Source organism: Pituophis catenifer, unplaced genomic scaffold (assembly GCF_029215685.1).
Source record: "Pituophis catenifer annectens isolate HBS135680 unplaced genomic scaffold, rPitCat1.0.hap2 SCAF_14, whole genome shotgun sequence".
In the NCBI taxonomy this organism is placed as follows: Eukaryota; Metazoa; Chordata; class Lepidosauria; order Squamata; family Colubridae; genus Pituophis; species Pituophis catenifer.
Genome location: NW_027256894.1, coordinates 17,777,461 through 17,795,081, shown reverse-complemented (window position 1 = coordinate 17,795,081; position 17,621 = coordinate 17,777,461). Strand labels below are relative to the sequence as shown.

Below are 17,621 nucleotides of genomic sequence, written 5' to 3'. Positions count from 1 at the left end.
TAACTTCTAATCATGTCAGCTACCAAAAAAAAGAAAGAAAAAAAAGAGAAAAAAAAGAGGGAGAGAGAGAGAAAAGGAAGAGCAACTCAGAACAACAAAAAAAGAGCAATCATCCATCCATCATCTCTTGCCCGTTTCAATACTTTAATTGCTATGCTTTAAAAGAAAGATAGGAAAAAGGAAAAGCAAATCAAAACAACAACATCATCTATCCATCGTCTGTGCAGATTTCTCCTGATTACTTACCAGATAGGATTTAGGATTACTCGAAGTTTGGTTCACTTGCCAAATGCTTAAGAATCCTTCTCCGTCAGCCACCCCACACTAAGAGACAAATTTCCACACATTAGTGGCTCTGTGAGCATGTTCCAAAAAGCCACTCATAAATGTTCGTTTATCAAGAGCAATTTTACTTTTTTTTAAAAAAAATTGAAAATAGGGCCTATTTCTACCTAGCGATCATGTCCAATAAATACATTTAAGATTCCTTTCATCGAATACAGTGCTGAGTTCATCCTCTTCTCAATTTTGTCAGCTTTAAAACACGTGGTGGTGGAAGAGCTGCCCTGCTGGAAAATTCTCCCTTTCAGCTAAGAGAGAGAGAAATTCAACTACTGGTGGAACACTGATGATATAACCTAGTCAGGTAATTAAATGTCTGCAAGCAAATAACACAGCTCTGAGAGCATCAAGGACTCCATACTCGTTTCACTCCTCCTCAGAGGTGGTATTCAGCCGGTTCAGACCAGTTCAGGCGAACCGGCTGATGATCAGTTGGCCCCACCCACCTGCCCCCATTCTATCCTCTCCTTTATTTCCTGCTTTGTAGCTCACCTCAATTGCGTGGCACAGCTGATTTCCCTTTCCCCTCACTGTTTTACTTACCATTGCTGACTTGGAAGGTAAGCAGCTGAGCTTCTAAATGCTCCATTTTCAGCACTGCATGCAGGAGCCTTAGGCATGTGTGCAAAGCGCGAGCTCACCGAACCGGTTGTTAAACCGGCAGCATCCCACCACTGCTCCTCCTTCACCTTCTCCTCTTCCTCCTCTCCATTCCGCAAAACCCACTCCCCTTCTAGTGCTGATGATGTTACATAGTTGGGTAATGAAACATCTGTTTGCAGGGTCTTGTGATCACACAATCGCATTTTACAGCGGTTTTCCTGAAAACTAGAGTTACTTCCGGTTTTGGCTAAAACTGCGCTGTAAGGAACAATAGTTCGCTTAATGACTGTGTTTGTTTAGTAACCGTGGTCTTCGTTCTATGTCTGTTTGGCGAGGGAAAGCCCTTACCTTATTGCCCTGAGGATTGAAATACATTCTCGTAACCCTGGCGTTGCCTGCTTGACGGAAGCATACCAGCTGCTGAGGTCTGGTCCATTCAAACATTCGGACGCTGCCATCCTGGGCTCCAGTCAGATCTGGAAAACCATCCCAAGGGCCCAAACAAGAAATTGTGATTAACACATAATAACAGGACAGAGAAACTACAACAGAATAACGGAGTTGGAAGGGGACTTGGAGGTCTTCTAGTCCAGCGGTCACCAAATGGTGGTCCGTGGACCACTGGTGGTCCGCGAGAAAATTTTGGTGGTCCGCAGAAAAAATATTTGCATTTTTTATATTGCATTAAATCAGGGGTCCTCAAATTACGGCCCCTGGGACAGATACGTGCAATGAAAGTTTGTGTTGCTGCAGAGAATCTCCCCCTTCAGGGTCTTTTTGTGCGGGTCGGAGGGGGGGAGAAATTCTGACTTGGGGTCTGTTTCAGCCTCCTGGTGTGGGGCTTTGGGCGAAGGCTGGAGGGAAGTGCCACTGGTGGCGAAGAGCTGGAGGGACTCATTCCAGTGGGACTGCATCATGGCCTGGAATTGACTGACCATCTCAGCCCGCTGAGCCTCCAGGCACAGGTACCTGGCCTTGCACTCCCACAGGTCTTCCCTCTGCTTGGAAAGCCTATGCTCCTAGTCCTCAGTGAGGTGCTTCTGCTGAGCCTCCTTCTCGGTCAGATCCAATTTGAACTGAGCTGTTTTGCCAACTCTTTCTCGTGGTGGCTGCTTAGCTCCAACAACTGCTTCCTGTTGGGGTCCTAAGGAGCCCAGGCAGGGAGGCGAGGAGTGGCTGGGAGGGGAGGGGCGAGTAGAGGCTGGCAAGGCGCGAATGATATCAACTTGGCCACGCCCACCCAGTCACATGACCACCTAGCCACGCCCACCCAGCCGGTTATTAGGCAGATCATATTAGTGGTCCGCGGGATTTTAAATTATGAATTTAGTGGTCCCTGAGGTCCGAAAGGTTGGGGACCCCTGTTCTAGTCCAACCCCCTGCTCAAACCCCCTCTAATATTTGAGACAAATCGCTGTCCAGTCTCTTCTTAAAAGCTTTCATAATCAGTGAAAGGGAAGGAGAAATGTAAACACATCTCATTTCTAAGGCTCTTCTTTAAGTTGTTGTAATTAACCGAACGGGATATTCCACCTTTCCTCAAATTTAAACGGGGCCTACACGGAGTCCCCCAGTTTGATCCCAAGAAATAAAAATAGTGAATTCCAGGGTGGATAAAAATCAATGATTTTTTTTTAAAAAATAAAAAAAAATCAGATTTTTTTGATTTAAATCGGATTTTTTTTGATTTAAATCAGATTTTTTTGATTTAAATCGGATTTTTTTGATTTTTATCGAATTTATTTTAATAAAAAACTTTTGGGGTAAAAATCTATTGTAAGATAGTTTTCTATTTAAGATACATAAATAATTTAGTTTATTCAGCATGAAATGGAGCTTAGTTATGTAGCATGAGGCTGTATATTCTGCAACACTGGGACTATTGGTGAGTCAACAGTGGGTCAAAGGAGTAGCAGAGATGACAGTTGCTCTTTAAAAATTATGATTTAAATCGCGTTGATTTAAATCAAGCCTTTTTACTAGTGATTTAAATCATGATTTAAATTGTGATTTAAATCAACTCGATTTAAATCACATCCACCCTGGTGAATTCTGTTAAAATGGGCTGCCTCTGGCTTTACGTTTGATACTTTCGTCACCGCCCGACCTTATCTCTCAGTCACTCGAGCTGTCAGTCAGAAGAAGTACTTACAATATTGATGGAATGGGTGAGATGTCATTCTTTTGACGTTGTTCAAATTCCTTTTGATGAGCTGCGTGCAAAAACAATTAAAGTCAGCATCGGCTTGGTTGCCCCACAGCTGACAGAATAGCTCGCGTTCATAAAAAAAAATAAAATAAAAAATTGTACGCCCTTGCAATATTTAATATTAAATTCCCTAGTGTATATCTTGGGACCATTTGTTGCTAAGATATCTGAGAAAGAAATGTTAAGGATAAAAGAAAGAATCTGGTAGTTTACTACCATCTAGTGGCTTAGTGAATGTACATCATGTGGCAGCATTTTGCAGGCCTCAACTAATCCTAAAAGGTTTACAGCATTGCTGCTCTGTCTGTCTATCTATGTATCTTTTTATCTGTGTATATTTTTTATCTATCTGTCACAACAAAGAATGTTCTTTCTGCATCAACTCAGAAAGCTCAAACTGCCTGATCCAGTTCTACAGAGGAATTATTGAGTCTGTCAACTGCACCTCTATAACTGTCTGGTTTGGTTCTGCAACCCAACAAGACAAACACAGACTTCGGAGGATAATTAGAACTGCAGAAAAAACGATGGCTACCAACCAGCCTTCCATTGAGGACCCGTATACTGCAGAGGGTTGTGAAAATATCTACAGACCCCTCGCATCCTGGACATCAACTGTTTCAACTCCTACCCTCAAAACGATGCTATAGAGCACTGCACACCAGAACAACTAGACCCAAGGACAGTTTTTTCCCGAACGCCATCACTCTGCTAAATAAATAATTCCTTCAACACTGTCAAACTATTCACTAAGTCTGCACTACTATTAATCTTCTCATCGTTCCCACCACCCATCTCCTCCTACTTATGACTGTATGACTGTAACTTTGTTGCTTGTATCCTTACAATTTATATTGATATTGTTTCCTGATCACTTATTTGTACCCTATGACTATCATTAAGTGTTGTACCTTATGATTCTTGCCAAATGTATCTTTTCTTTTATGTACACCAAGAGCATATGCACCAAGACAAATTCCTTGTGTGTCCAATCACACTTGGCCAATAAAAAATTCTATTCTATTCTATTTTTTTATCTTATCTATCTATCTATCTATCTATCTATCTATCTATCTATCTATCTATCTTCCCTCCCTCCCTCCCTCCCTCCCTCCCTCCATCATCCATCCATCCATCCATCCATGAATCCATCCATCCATCCCTCTCTCTATTTATCTATCTCCATATCTATCTATCTATCTATCTATCTATCTATCTATCTATCTATCTATCTATCTATCTATCTATCTATTTATCATCCATCCATCATCCATCATCTATCTGTCTGTCTGTCCATCCATCCATCCATCCATCCATCCATCCATCCATCCATCCATCATTCTATCTATCTATCTATCTATCTATCTATCTATCTATCTATCTATCTATCTATCTCTATCCATCCATCCATCCATCCATCCATCCATCCATCCATCCATCACCTCCCTCCCTCCCTCCCTTTATCGTATCTCCCTCTCTCCCCATCCATATCCTGCCTTTATTACTTAATAAGTAACTCAAGGCAGCAAACACACACAGAAAAAAAAATATGTGGGTCCACCCTATGTAACACTGTGGACGGAAGCCGAAGAGACAAAATATTTTGACGGTATTAAAAGAGAGAAGAACGCACAAAAAGAAATTACTTACTATACCAGCTCCAGTACTGGTTTGCCCGCTGCCCAACCATGGCATCGATGAAGTGGACAGATTTGAAACGTGCTGCATTTGAGCCACTGCAAAAGATGCAGCGCTGGGCTGTGTCAGCGTGGTGGTGGAGCCACGGAAGTCCACATCGTCTGAACTATAAAAAAAAGGTGAAAAATAGAATATTGGAATCTGACACAGCTAAGATTGAAAGAGGAGCAATTTCGAGCATTCAGAATCTTGGTGAGACTTCACTCATCTAAGCAATTCTTAGCATCTCTCAAAAATGGACAATTTACGAAAAACAAAGGACGGATGTTTAACTTGGACCAAAATTAAGGATTTTTTTGGAAGAAGAGCCACAGCAATAGTAGGACAAAGACACAATTTCAACGTGGCAATGGACAGAACAGAAAAGATTAGAAAGAGCTTATCTTTTGCACTGTAGCTTTTAGTTAGATTTCCCTAAATCTTGTAAGAATTAAGAAGTTGGACCACAAGTGGGTTAGGATCTCTGCTTAACCATGGTTAGGGAAAACTGGGTTAGATCTTTGTTGACCATGGGTTTGGGAGAACTGGGTTAAATATTTGTTGACCATAGGTTATGGAGAATTGGGTTAGGATCTCTGCTTAACCATGGGTTATGGAGAACTGGGTTAGGATCTCTGCTTAACCATGGGTTAGGGAGAACTGGGTTAGATCTTTGTTGACCACAGGTAGGGAAAACTGGGTTAGATCTTTATTGACCACGGGTTATAGAGAACTGGGTTAGATCTTTGTTGACTACGGGTTATGGAGAACTGGGTTAGATCTTTGTTGTCCATGTATTATGGAGAACTGGGTTAGATCTTTGTTGTCCATGCATTAGGGAGAACTGGGTTAGATCTTTGTTGACTATGGAGAACTGGTGGGCTGACCAGTAGGCCAAGCTACCCTATAGGGTTGGCGAAAGGAGGGGGAGGCTTTCCCTTGAGGCCCATGAAAAAGGGAGATGACAGATCCATACATGATAACATCAATAAAAACCGGCGAGACCATCCAACCTTTTCGATTCCCTGTCAAACTCTTCTCCGATCCATATGTAGGGCTGTGCAGCCAAGAGGGCGGATACGTCCAGCTCTTGCACGTCGTGGGTGGAAGCTAAAACGATCTCATTGATGTTTGCCTGCACAAGACCCCATTCCCCCCCAAAGGCCAAAGCTTAGGTGTTAGAGACCTTGAGTCAAGCCAAAGGTTAATGCAATGAAGGTAGCCGCGGCTTCGGAGGGCCTTACCTTATTCACCGCAAAGGCGAGGATCATATCCGATTCCTTGTGGATAATTTTGGCTCTCCCTCCTGGGTAGCCGAGTTCTGCCTCCACCTGGAAAACAGGGAAGCCATCCTGTTGCAACAGGTGCATTGAAACAGGTCACAGAAGTGAGCGAACACCTGTGAGAGAAGCCTTCAAAGAGAAGCCCAGCAATCATGGCTCTTTTTTTTAAAAAGAGAATTGTGTCTTTCCAAGAAAATTTTCATAGGCTCCAGCGGGCAGGCTGGCACACAGAGATGGGACAACCCCCTGTCTGAAGTAGGACAGGAAGTAGACGAGAGTTCCCTTCCAATTCTGTGATTCTGTTTAGGATTTGGTCCTTGGGTTTTCACACAGCCCCACTTATATTTGCCTCCAATGGTTAGTAGAAAGGGTTAAACGTCTAGGAGAGAATCTCAGCGCGCTTGTTAATTTTGCAACAGGAGAAGGAAGGCAGGAAAGCGAGCTTCGGTATAGTTTTGTTTTTTTTTTTAAAAATTGTAATAAAGATTTAGGGAGATGGGATAATACCTTGGCTTTGCCATCTTCTGCTAGGCTGCTCTGTTTTGTGACATGCTCCTCGCGGTCTTCTACAGACTACACAACAGCACACAGCCACAGGTAAGCAACACATGCACAAAACACACACGTATATAAAAAGGGAAAAAAATAAATGAAAAACCTTCCATGTCAGCGATGAAGTGGACATCTTGTTCTTCATTTATTTATTAGGGTTTTTTTTTTTTTTAAAAAAAAATCCCAACTTTTTCCTTTCATAGGTAACTTAAAGTGTGGGCATAATTACTTTGAATGAAAATATGCTCAAGCCCATTTTCTATTTTATAATCTATCATGGATGGTACCGGGGGTGAAATCCAGCAGGTTCTGACAGGTTCTGGAGAACCGGTAGCGGAAATTTTGAGGAGTTTGGAGAACTGGCAAATACCACCTCTGGCTGGCCCCAGAGTGGGGTGGGAATGGGGATTTTGCAGTATCCTTCCCCTGGAGTGGGGTGGGAATGGAGATTTGGCAGTATCCTTCCCCTGGAGTGGGGTGGGAATGGAGATTTTGAAGTATCCTTCCCCTGGAGTGGGGTGGGAATGGAGATTTGGCAGTATCCTTCCCCTGGAGTGGGGTGAGAATGGAGATTTGGCAGTATTCTTCCCCTGTAGTGGGGAGGGAATGGAGATTTTGCAGTATCCTTCCCCTGCCACGCCCACCAAGCCACACCCACAAAGCCACACTACGCCCACAAAGCCACGCCCACAGAACCGGTAGTAAAAAAAATTGGATTTCACCACTGGATGTTACCCAGGATAAGGCTACATTATGGCCAAAATATTTGGAGGGCAAAAAGTGAAATGTATTGCCAAAACAAAATTAAAATGAATAGCAATTGATATAAATAAGTGTAACACAAAGGGTCCCTGGGAAAACAGAACTTAACACTTGGATTTCTTTCACTAACCTCACTTTGCTTTCTCTTTTTGGTGAATGTGTATCGAATGAAAGTATCTTGCAATAATTCTTGTTTCACCAGAAAATGCCACAATCTCTTAGCTGGCAATGCAGAATAATCTTTTGATCTAGGAGTTGGTGGAAAGAAAGGAAGGTATTTTATTCCTTTAATCATGTCCAGAATGGATAGAATCAGAATAAAACACAGTTACAAATAGTCACAAATTCTTAAAATGGATTACCTTTTATTATTTTTTTTTGCTGTAAAAAAAAAAAAAATACTGTTTCCCCTTTGGAAATGTCTCCGCTGGGAAACTGACATCAGCTGCTAAGATTTAATTTAATTCACTGGAAATAATTAGGTCTCAAACTCAGAATCCTGGCTGCACAAGATTAAGGAGGTTGTTATTTTCAAAAATGATCAAAGTTGGTAAGTAAATTCTAAGCATTCCCAGAATAGAATTGGCTACTAGAGTTTCCAGGAAGAAATGGTTTTAATGAGCTGTATTTGTTAAATAATGTCTTACCGTCTGCTAGTAAAAGAATTAAGTTGCTGCAAGTTGAGTGTTACAATTTTCTTGGAAACTGAGGTCAATGTTCCCAGATCTGGTACCCTCCTAACGAGACCACCCGTGCTTCTCATTGAACAGTCAAAAACCATGCTAATTAACCATAGTGATCAAAGGCCATGCTAATTGGAGTTATGGAAGCTCCCAGAGGTGTTTTTCCAAAAGGTAATTGGACTTTCTTCGTTTTTTCCTTTGAAAGCCTTTTTTTGCCAAGAAGCTTCTTCAGATAGAACTGAACTGAAGAAGCTTCTTAGATGAGAAGCAAAACATTTTCAAAGGAAACAAAACAAGAAAGTCCAATTTAAAAAAGCACCTTTGGGATAATCATGACCTGGATGCTTGAGAATCTCCGTTGATATTCCAGAAGCTGCATCTCTAATACATCTGGAGAAGAATGGTTGGAGGACATGGATTCTCATCAAAGCTTAGGACATATTCCTTCTAGGTAAAGGTAAAGGTTCCCTCACACATAAGTGTGAGTCGTTCCCGACTCTAGGGGGCGGTGCTCATCTCCGTTCCAAAGCCGAAGAGCCAGCGCTGTCCGAAGACGTCTCCGTGGTCATGTGGCCGGCATGACTCAACGCCAAAGGCGCACGGAACGCTGTTACCTTCCCACCAAAGGTGGTCCCTATTTTTCTACTTGCATTTTTTACATGCTTTCGAACTGCTAGGTTGGCAGAAGCTGGGACAAGGAACGGGAGCTCACTCTGTTACGCAGCACTAGGGATTTGAACTGCTGAACTGCCGACCTTTCGATCGACAAGCTCAGCATCTTAGCCGCTGAGCCACCGTGCCTCTTTTAAGACCCTTCTAGTTGTGCTAAAGAAAATGGCCATAGCCAGCTTGGCCAGGAAATTTGGAACTTGGTGGCACATGTGGCAGACCAACCTCAGATGTCCCTTCCTCCTTTAAAATAAAGACTTTCTTACTTAAATGGTGTGTTTTCAGGATCAACCATTGCTTTGATTCGGGCCGCAGCTGCTCTGGCTCCCATCCCAAATTCGGGAAAACCAGTATTGATGTAATCTGGTGGGGGACCTTCAAAGCGATCCATTCTTTCTTGCAGGATCTGTTCCCAGTTCTCCAGATTTTTAATCACAGCGGTACCCAGAGGTGATGTGACGGGAAGCTCTGAAACAGGAACATTTTTTGTGGTTTGTTTAATCCCCCCCCCAAAAAAAAACCACAAATGCTAATTTCTAGACACCCCCTTTTAAGGAAGATTCAAATTCCCCAAACACCTCTCCCTGGCTTTATTCATTTAAGACAGGGTTGTTAAACTTGAATTCATTGAGGGCCGCATCAAGTGTTGTGGTCCGCCAGCAGCCTGAGGAGCTGGCAGTGGAGTCAGACAGTGAGGAGGCTGTGGAGGATCATGGGCCAGTCCTGGAGTCTGGGGAAGGCCCGGACGAGGGATCTGCATCGGAGGCAGACATGGGGCCAGGGCCATCTGGGAGTTATGCGCGGACTCTGGAGCCTCCAGAGTCGGACATCAGAGAAGCAGAGGAACAGGAGGAGCCTGTTCCTAGTGTGCACATGCGCAGAGCTGCCAGAAGGCAAGAACAGTTAAAACTAAAGGGACGACTCGGGAGTAAGGCCTGGAGATGATTCGCCCCTCCCATAAGGCTTAAAAGAGGAGCACATGGGTCCTTTGCAGGAAAGCAACATTGTTAATTCTGTTCCCAGTCGGCATCTCTGTTTGATTCTGGACTCTGTGGGGCTTTGCCAAGTAGGTCTTTGGCAGCGTGTCAAGGGAAATAAAGGTTGGTGATTATCCCAAAGGACTTCTCCCGAAGGACTTTTTGCAACTAATTGGGACTCAGCTGTGAATGAACGTAATTCACAGCTGTTGCAATAAAAGAGGTTTTTGGGACTACTCGTGTGTTTTAATGGCTCAGGAAGCCTAGATCACAACATCAGGGTTGTGTTTGACCTTGGAGGGTGGGCGTGGCCAGGGTGGACATAGCCAGCTCGACATCACTCCTGTCAGGGGCACCGGTGGTGGCCCGAGCATTCTGCCAGTGAAAGTGGGCTCCCGAACTCTGTTTTCGGCTGCCATGGCCTCCTGCAACCCTCTGCCAGTGAACACAGAGCTCAGGAGGGCCATGTGGCAGAAGCACCGCAGGCTGGTCCTTCACTGTTTTGAGGACGGCCCCACTTATAGCCACCTTGTCAGAGGTAATTAGCCTTGTTACCTTCCTGGGGTAATTGCCTGGATCGTGGCATTTTCCTTGTGTATACTTTGAAAAATAAAACCGGAATACATCTCCTAATAAACTCATATTTATTGTAAAGAAAACAAAACATCTAACTATTTAAAATAATTAAATTGTTACATTTTTGCAAAGTTCCTACTGGCTACTTCTCAGCCGGACTTCTCTGGCAAGAGAACAAAAAAAAAAAAAAAAGTGAAGTAGAAAGAAAGGAATGCGGATATACGTAGTATCAGTTACTGATAAGAATTTTGGCAAGCTACGGAAAGTCTGACAGTCCAGAAATAATGAGCTCAGCTGGTAAATACAAAAACGCAGTGACACGCCCATCTAATAGTGAACATTTTCTCTGTCATTTTGCGTTTGTTCTACTTTGCAGTTTAATCCGGTCTTCTGAATGGCCTTGGGGAGAGTATAATTTGTGACGAGAATACGTAAGACACATTCCACGGAATTCATTATTTTTAATTTGTCAGGTTGAAAAATACAGAGCCAATGCATCTGATCCTCAAAAGATTAATGGAACTCACCAGACAGTTCTAAGCCGGTAATGGGGAAAAAGTTCTTAATATTGTTCAGAGCAAGCTTGACCATTGCCAAATGGATGAGAGCCCAGCTGCAGAAAAGAGGAAATTTAAATGTTTATGCAGTGAGGGGAAAAAAAATAATAGATAAACATACTGTGTTCATCTTTTACCATCCAACTATATTTTAAAAGAAAAAAAAGAAGAAGAAAGGAAATATTGAATATTAAGGTTAGATTATGGCTACTTGCTCAAAGGTTACACTTTATTTTTGGATGTTCCATCTTTTACAAGCTAATTCAAAGTCCTAACTCTATATACTAGGCTTTTCCAAAGTTGTACAGATGTACAGACTTCAATTCCCAGAATTCCAGTGCGGCCACCTGCTGAGAATTCTGGGAGTTAGTCCCCATCTCTTGAGGGTCCCCAGGGTAGGGAACATTACTGCACTCTTATTTGGAAAGTAGGTCCCACTTCATTTACTTAAATAATTGCAACCCACCCCTGTTTAATGAGAAGGGAGACTTTCTCTAACTGAATATACATGGCATAAGGTAAAGGTTAAGGTTCCCCTCGCAGATATGCACTAGTCATTCCCGACTCTAGGGGGCGGTGCTCATCTCCATTTCAAAGCCAAAGAGCCAGCACTGTCCGAAGACATCTCCATGGTCATGTGGCCAGCATGACTAAATGACAAAGGTTCACGGAACGCTGTTACCTTCCCACCAAAGGTGGGCAACACAACAGTGGGCCAGAATGACAAGGGTCAAGGCAACACAACAGTGGGCTAGAACGAAGAGTACATGTATTGTTTATAGCAGGAGAGAAACAGAAGGCTCTGGGTGAGCTTCTGAATGTTCTAACTCGGCAGTTTGCTACCTGTACGAACTGGCGTCCTTGTGCTCCAGAATCTGCATATCAGAGAGGAAAGCATCCTCGTCTTCATCCTCACTATGGATGCTTTCATCAGAATCGTACATCACCCCACTCTCTGAAAAAGGAAGGAAGGGCTGTAAAGGAAGGACAAAGAGAGAGGCTTCAAAATTTGCACTCCCAGATCTCACTCACACAAATGAAGTTGCTTCATTTCAGAGACACAGGAGGACTTCAGAGGTCATGAAAAAAAATGTGCCCTAATGTGAAGAGATGCTCAACACTGGAGGAGGTTAACTTGGGAGATCATGAACTCTCCTTCTGGGACTGGATGACCATCAGGGATGCCATCATCATAATCCCTACATTAAGAAGAGGTTGGATGCTCTTAGGTTCCTTCTAACTCTTCCCTTTTAGGATTCTATGAATAGGCTCACAAGGGAAATGGATTGATTTTCCCTAATTCTAATTCTTAGAAAGAGTGCAGAAAAGAGCAACAAAGCGGATTAGAGGACTGGAGGCTAAAACATATGAAGAATGGTGGCAGGAATTGGGTATGTCTAGTTTAATGAAAAGAAGGACTAGGAGTGACACGATAGCAGTATTCCAATATCTAAGGGGCTGCCACAAAGAAGAAGGGATCAACTTATTCCCCAAAGCATTGAAGGCAAGACAATGGATGGAAACTAATCAAGGAGAGGACCAACCTACAACTAAGGAGAAATTTCCTGACAGTTAGAACAATTAATCATTGAAATAATTTCCCAAGTTCCGATTTGACAGGAAGTGATGTTTTTTGCTGTCCCCAGTTTCTGGAGCCTCTCTAGGAGGCTGGGGACAGCAAAAAATGTCACTTCCTGTCCAACCGGAAGTTGGGAAACGGGTCGTTTCGGGCCTCTGAGGGGGTGGGGAAGGCTGTTTTCGCCCTCCCCAGACGCATACAGAGGATCTGGAGCCAGGTGAGAGAGAAAAACGAGCCTACTGGGCTATCACGTGCCAGGAGCCGGGGTGTGTGTGGGGGTGTTGCATACGCATGCGCGGGGGGCCACATAGAATTATGGGTGTGGGCATGCGCGCACCAAAACTCCCCTGCCCCCTCCTCCTGGCACGCGGTGGCAAAAAGGTTAGCCATCACTGGACCAGACAGTCACTTGTCTGAAATGGTATAGGATCTCAAGATCTCTTCCAACTTTTGTTCTTCAGGTGGGAGCTTACCTTAGCCACAAAATAGTCTAACATGCTGAGTTCCGGGGGGATGAATTTTTCTTTGTAAGAAGGCCTTTCTGCAGGGACCGGGGGAGGGACCACACTCTCTTTGACGGGTCTTCCGGGCACTAGCATTCTCATGTTGAATCTCCTGCGATGCTTATCTGTCTCTTCTGCAGGGACTGGAGGGGCTAAGCAGAGAGAGAGAGAGAGAGAGAGAGGGAGAGGGAGGGAGGGAGGGAGGGAGAGAGAGAGAGAAAGAAAGAGAGGGAGGGAGAGAGGGAGGGAGGAAGAGAGAGAGAGAGTGAGAAAGAGAGGGAGGGAAAGAGAGAGAGAGAGAGAGAGAGAGGGAGAGGGAGGGTGGGAGGGAGAGAGAGAAAGAAAGAGAGGGAGGGAGAGAGGGAGGGAGGAAGAGAGAGAGAGAGTGAGAAAGAGAGGGAGGGAAAGAGAGAGAGAGAGAGAGAGAGAGGGAGAGGGAGGGTGGGAGGGAGAGAGAGAAAGAAAGAGAGAGAGGGAGAGAGGGAGGGAGGGAGGAAGAGAGAGAGAGAGTGAGAAAGGGAGGGAGGGAGGGAAAGAGAGAGGGAGTGAGTGAGAGAGAGAGAGTGTGTTTAAAGAAATACACCGATACATGATGAGGACAAATTGGCATGTTCATCGTTGATTCCATAGTGTCAATTTCAATCTTCAGAAAGAGAGCACATCACACAAGTTGTAGAACTGCAACTATAGGAAGATCACATGGAAACTACACTTAGAATTAAAAAAAAAAACAGGTTCTGGTAATCTTCAGGAAGAGCCTATGAAGTGGAATGAGGTCCTATTGTGGCCTGTAAGCCGCTGGCCCCTCCAGCAGCTGAATCAGAGGATGAGGAGGAGTGGGAGTCCGGGACAGCATCAGGGCAACCTGGGAGCTCCAAGGGGGAAGAGGGAATGGAGCTGGCAGAGAGAGAGAGAGAGAGAGAGAGAGAGAGACAGAGAGACAGAGGCGGAACCTGGGCTGTCCATCAGCCCTCAGATAGAAAGTCAACAGCTCCCAGGTCTGGAGGTGGCTGATGAGGAAGAGGAGGAACAGCTGGGTCCAGTGCCTGACGCGTGGATGCACAGAAGGCAGAGGAGAGGAGAGCAGTGGAAATCTATGGGCCGGTCCTTGGGATGGAAGAGCCACCACTGCTAGTGAGGCCCCACCCTAGCTCTGGGGATAAAAGGCAGGGGGTGGAGATGAATAGATGTGGCAGACAACTTTTTTTTTTTTTTTTTAATTTGATTTATATGTCGCCCTTCTCCGAAGACTCAGAGCGGCTTACAATGTGCTCAGCAATAGCCTTCATCCTTTTGTATATTTATACAAAGTCAGCTTATTGCCCCCACAAACTGGGTCCTCATTTCACCTACCTTAGAAAGGATGGAAGGCTGAGTCAACCTTGAGCCTTGGCGAGATTCGAACCCTGCAGTAATTGCAGGCAGCTGGTCTTAATAAGCTTAATAACAGGGTGCCTTAAACCCCTGTACCACCAAGGCTCAACTATTCATTTCCCCTGCAGGACAGACATGTTAGCCTGCGGTGAGAGGGAAAGTTTTTGCCGGGGTTGCCGGCGCTCCTAATAAAGGAATCTTTTGAGTTCACTGCAGAGTTTTTGTCGTTGTTTGGAGAGCTGGGTCGGAACAACTCTACTTTTGATTCTCACAAGAGAAAGGATAGAAAAATAACACACAGTCCTTATTGCACTTCATAAAAATCTCCAATTATGAAAAAAAAAAGAAGACAGAACAACGGATCAAGGAGAACAGGCGACACATCTCAAAGCAAAGGGAAAGATTAAAACCCATGCAGCAGATCCGGGACTGGACCTGTTTTTAGAAGATTATAAACCACACGCCCACCAGCACACCTGTTCCTCACCATCCTGCTGCAGCAGAGGGCAACTATCACAGCCAGCAACGGTTTGGTTGATGCCCGATAAAGCAGTGTGGTGGGGTAACTGTGAATTGTCAAAGGCTGTTACGGTTTCTGCGTTGGTGGTTAAGCACGGCGGTTTATCTGAATTGAACAGATCAGAAGAAGGAGTGATTCTCACGGTCTGTGGGCTGGGACTGTATATGTTGGCATTGTGATAGTGGGCAGAAAACAGGGGGGTTTGGTAAAAAAAACTCAAGCTGTCTCTTCCTCGCCAATCAGTAAACCACCAACTCTCTCTAAATGTAAGAAAGGCAACGTCTTAAGTGCTGACTCTTTTGTCCTGCTTCTGTCACATGTTTAGACAGGTAATATTTCGGTTAAACCGCTGTGTGGTTTGTCTAATGTGGTTTGAGATGCTGTGGCTTGCTTAGAATTTACATAAGGCAAACAGGGTTTAGCAGGAAGTCAGCTGAAGGTCCACCCCAGCAGACTTCCAACTCAACGTCTTCTGAGGTTCTACCAACTCTTGCTAGTATAGAATAGAATAAAAGAGTTGGAAGGGACCTTGGAGGTCTTCTAGTCCAACTCCTTGCTTAGACAGGAAACCCTACACCACTTCAGACAAATGGTTATCCAACCTCTTCTTAAAAACTTCCAGTGTTGGAGCATTCGCAACTTCTGGAGGCAAGTTGTTCCACTGATTAATTGTTCTCACTGTCAGGAAATTTCTCCTTAGTTCTAAATTGCTTCTCTCCTTGATTAGTTTCCACCCATTGCTTCTTGTCCTACTCTCAGGTGCTTTGGAGAATAGCTTGACTCCCTCTTCTTTGTGGCAGCCCCTGAGATATCGGAACACTGCTATCATGTCTCCCCAGTCCTTCTTTTCATTAAACTGGACATACCCAGTTCCTGCAACCGTTCTTCATATGTTTTAGCCTCCGGTCCCCCAATCATCTGCTATAGTAATTGTAGCTTACTGCCAAAAGGCCTAGAAACTTAAAAAATGTTATGTATATTCCATATTCAATACGTCTGACAGTAGTTAAAATGTTGACTCTTGAGCATAAGCTGTTGACAACACAATTGTGTTCTCTCTCCTCCACTTTTTTCCCAGAACAAGAAGATTTGGGGGTGGGTCCAAAGTTCCTTAGTGAGCTTCCATGGCTAAGGTGGACTTCAACCAGGGTCTCTCTGTTCCTAGTCTCACCCCTACATCAGTTCTCCATAGACCTTCCATTCTTCATTCCTCCATCAATTTCCCACTGTCTTCTTCCAGGAGGTTTTCTTCAACTCTAGGCCAGCTGATGGTCCTCCTGTTTGCCGGTGTTCTCTCATCCAAGTTTGAACAAAGTCTAACCCTGATTTATGCTGTGTCTTATAAAGGTGCATGTGCCAGATGTTTCATTTCTCTCATTCCTCACTGCTTCCCCATCCTGCCTGCCAGGACATTGAAAGACTATGAGGAGGAGACACCATGAAGTGAAACTCATCCACCTCAAAAAAAAAAAAGTGCATTAATGTAATATTTTGAATAGGCCTTTTGAAAACCATCCCTTTAAATCTCGGCAAAGGAAAAATGTAATTTACTGTATTTTTCGGACTACAAGATGCACCGGAGTATAAGACACACCAAGATTTTGATAAGGAAAACAAGAAAAAAAATAGTTTTTGCCCTCCCCAGTCCCCAGGAGCACTCTACAGGCCTCCCAAACCCTCTGCAACGTCCCGTTTTTGGTGAAAACGGGATGCATGGGGGTTTCGGGAGGCCAAAAATGGCCGTATTCGGTGTATAAGATGCACCTACATTTTCATCCTCTTTTGGGGGGGTGGGAAAGTGTGTCTTATACTCTGAAAAGTACGGTAATTTTGGGGAATCAGCCTTGGGGTGGCAGAAAACTCAATCTTGATTTCAGGACCAAGAAGTCATCCATTCCAATTATGAGAACTTCTCCGTAATCCTTGAAGAGTTACCTGGAATATTTTCTGATTGCCGCCTGGGTTTAACCACAAGTTTTACACCTCCTCCAAAAATCGCTGCCCACATTCGGCTGTTCAGAGGATGGGCTGCCAGCCGGAATAACTCATTGGAAGCGTTTGTCGCAAGAGCATGGATGAGAAGACTCAGGTACACGGCCACCACAGCTTCACAAAGCAAGATGTTTAACTTTGGCTGATCCTCATCTTGGGCTGAATTTAAGAGATTGAGTAAGGAGCTCACACCTGGGAAAAGAGAACAGCAAACTGGTGATGGGCACCATCTAGATGGAATGGTGAAAGCTACTTACCTTCCCCACTGGTTCGGAAGTGCATGCGGCGCTCACATGTGCACGTCACATGCACACGTGGACCCTCTGCATATGCGCAAACCCTTCTGTGGATGCACAGAGGGTAAAAAGCAACGACCGGGTGGGTGGGCAGAGCTTCGCGTTGCCATCACTATCGGTTCTCCAAACCACCTGCCGCCATCACTACCGGTTCAGGCGAACCGGTCCGAACCGGTAGCATTTCACCCCTGGACAGCTCATCACGGCCAACTCACCGTGAATGATTTGCCATGGGCCAACTCGCTGCGGGACAATTTAACAATTCAATTCAATTATTTAAAATAAACTAAAAAAATATATTTTAATTTTTGTCGTTCCCATTTCAATTTGTCTTTCCTTTCGCATCCTTTCTTTCATGATTCTATTCCACCATTCTTTGATATTACTGTAACTCTTGTCCCGCAGTGAGTTGGCAAGTTGGTCGCGATGAGTTGGCCATGATGAGTTGGCCGTGGCGAATTGTCACA

At 44.3% G+C, this 17,621-nt stretch overlaps 1 protein-coding gene across 1 annotated transcript in view; it reads right to left on the bottom strand.

Moving 5' to 3' along the window:
- DMXL2 (Dmx like 2) overlaps positions 1-17,621 on the bottom strand; it is a 66,824-nt gene that overhangs the window by 8,641 nt on the left and 40,562 nt on the right. The window contains exons 28-40 of the mRNA XM_070953817.1: positions 16,802-17,050; positions 12,943-13,124; positions 11,734-11,864; positions 10,861-10,946; positions 9,047-9,248; positions 7,559-7,676; positions 6,622-6,687; positions 6,076-6,162; positions 5,845-5,966; positions 4,805-4,958; positions 3,098-3,158; positions 1,294-1,421; positions 247-324 (exon numbers count right to left, since the gene is read on the bottom strand). Of these exons, the coding sequence (XP_070809918.1) occupies positions 247-324; positions 1,294-1,421; positions 3,098-3,158; positions 4,805-4,958; positions 5,845-5,966; positions 6,076-6,162; positions 6,622-6,687; positions 7,559-7,676; positions 9,047-9,248; positions 10,861-10,946; positions 11,734-11,864; positions 12,943-13,124; positions 16,802-17,050 (1,664 nt within the window). The remainder of the gene's footprint in view (positions 1-246; positions 325-1,293; positions 1,422-3,097; positions 3,159-4,804; positions 4,959-5,844; positions 5,967-6,075; positions 6,163-6,621; positions 6,688-7,558; positions 7,677-9,046; positions 9,249-10,860; positions 10,947-11,733; positions 11,865-12,942; positions 13,125-16,801; positions 17,051-17,621) is intronic.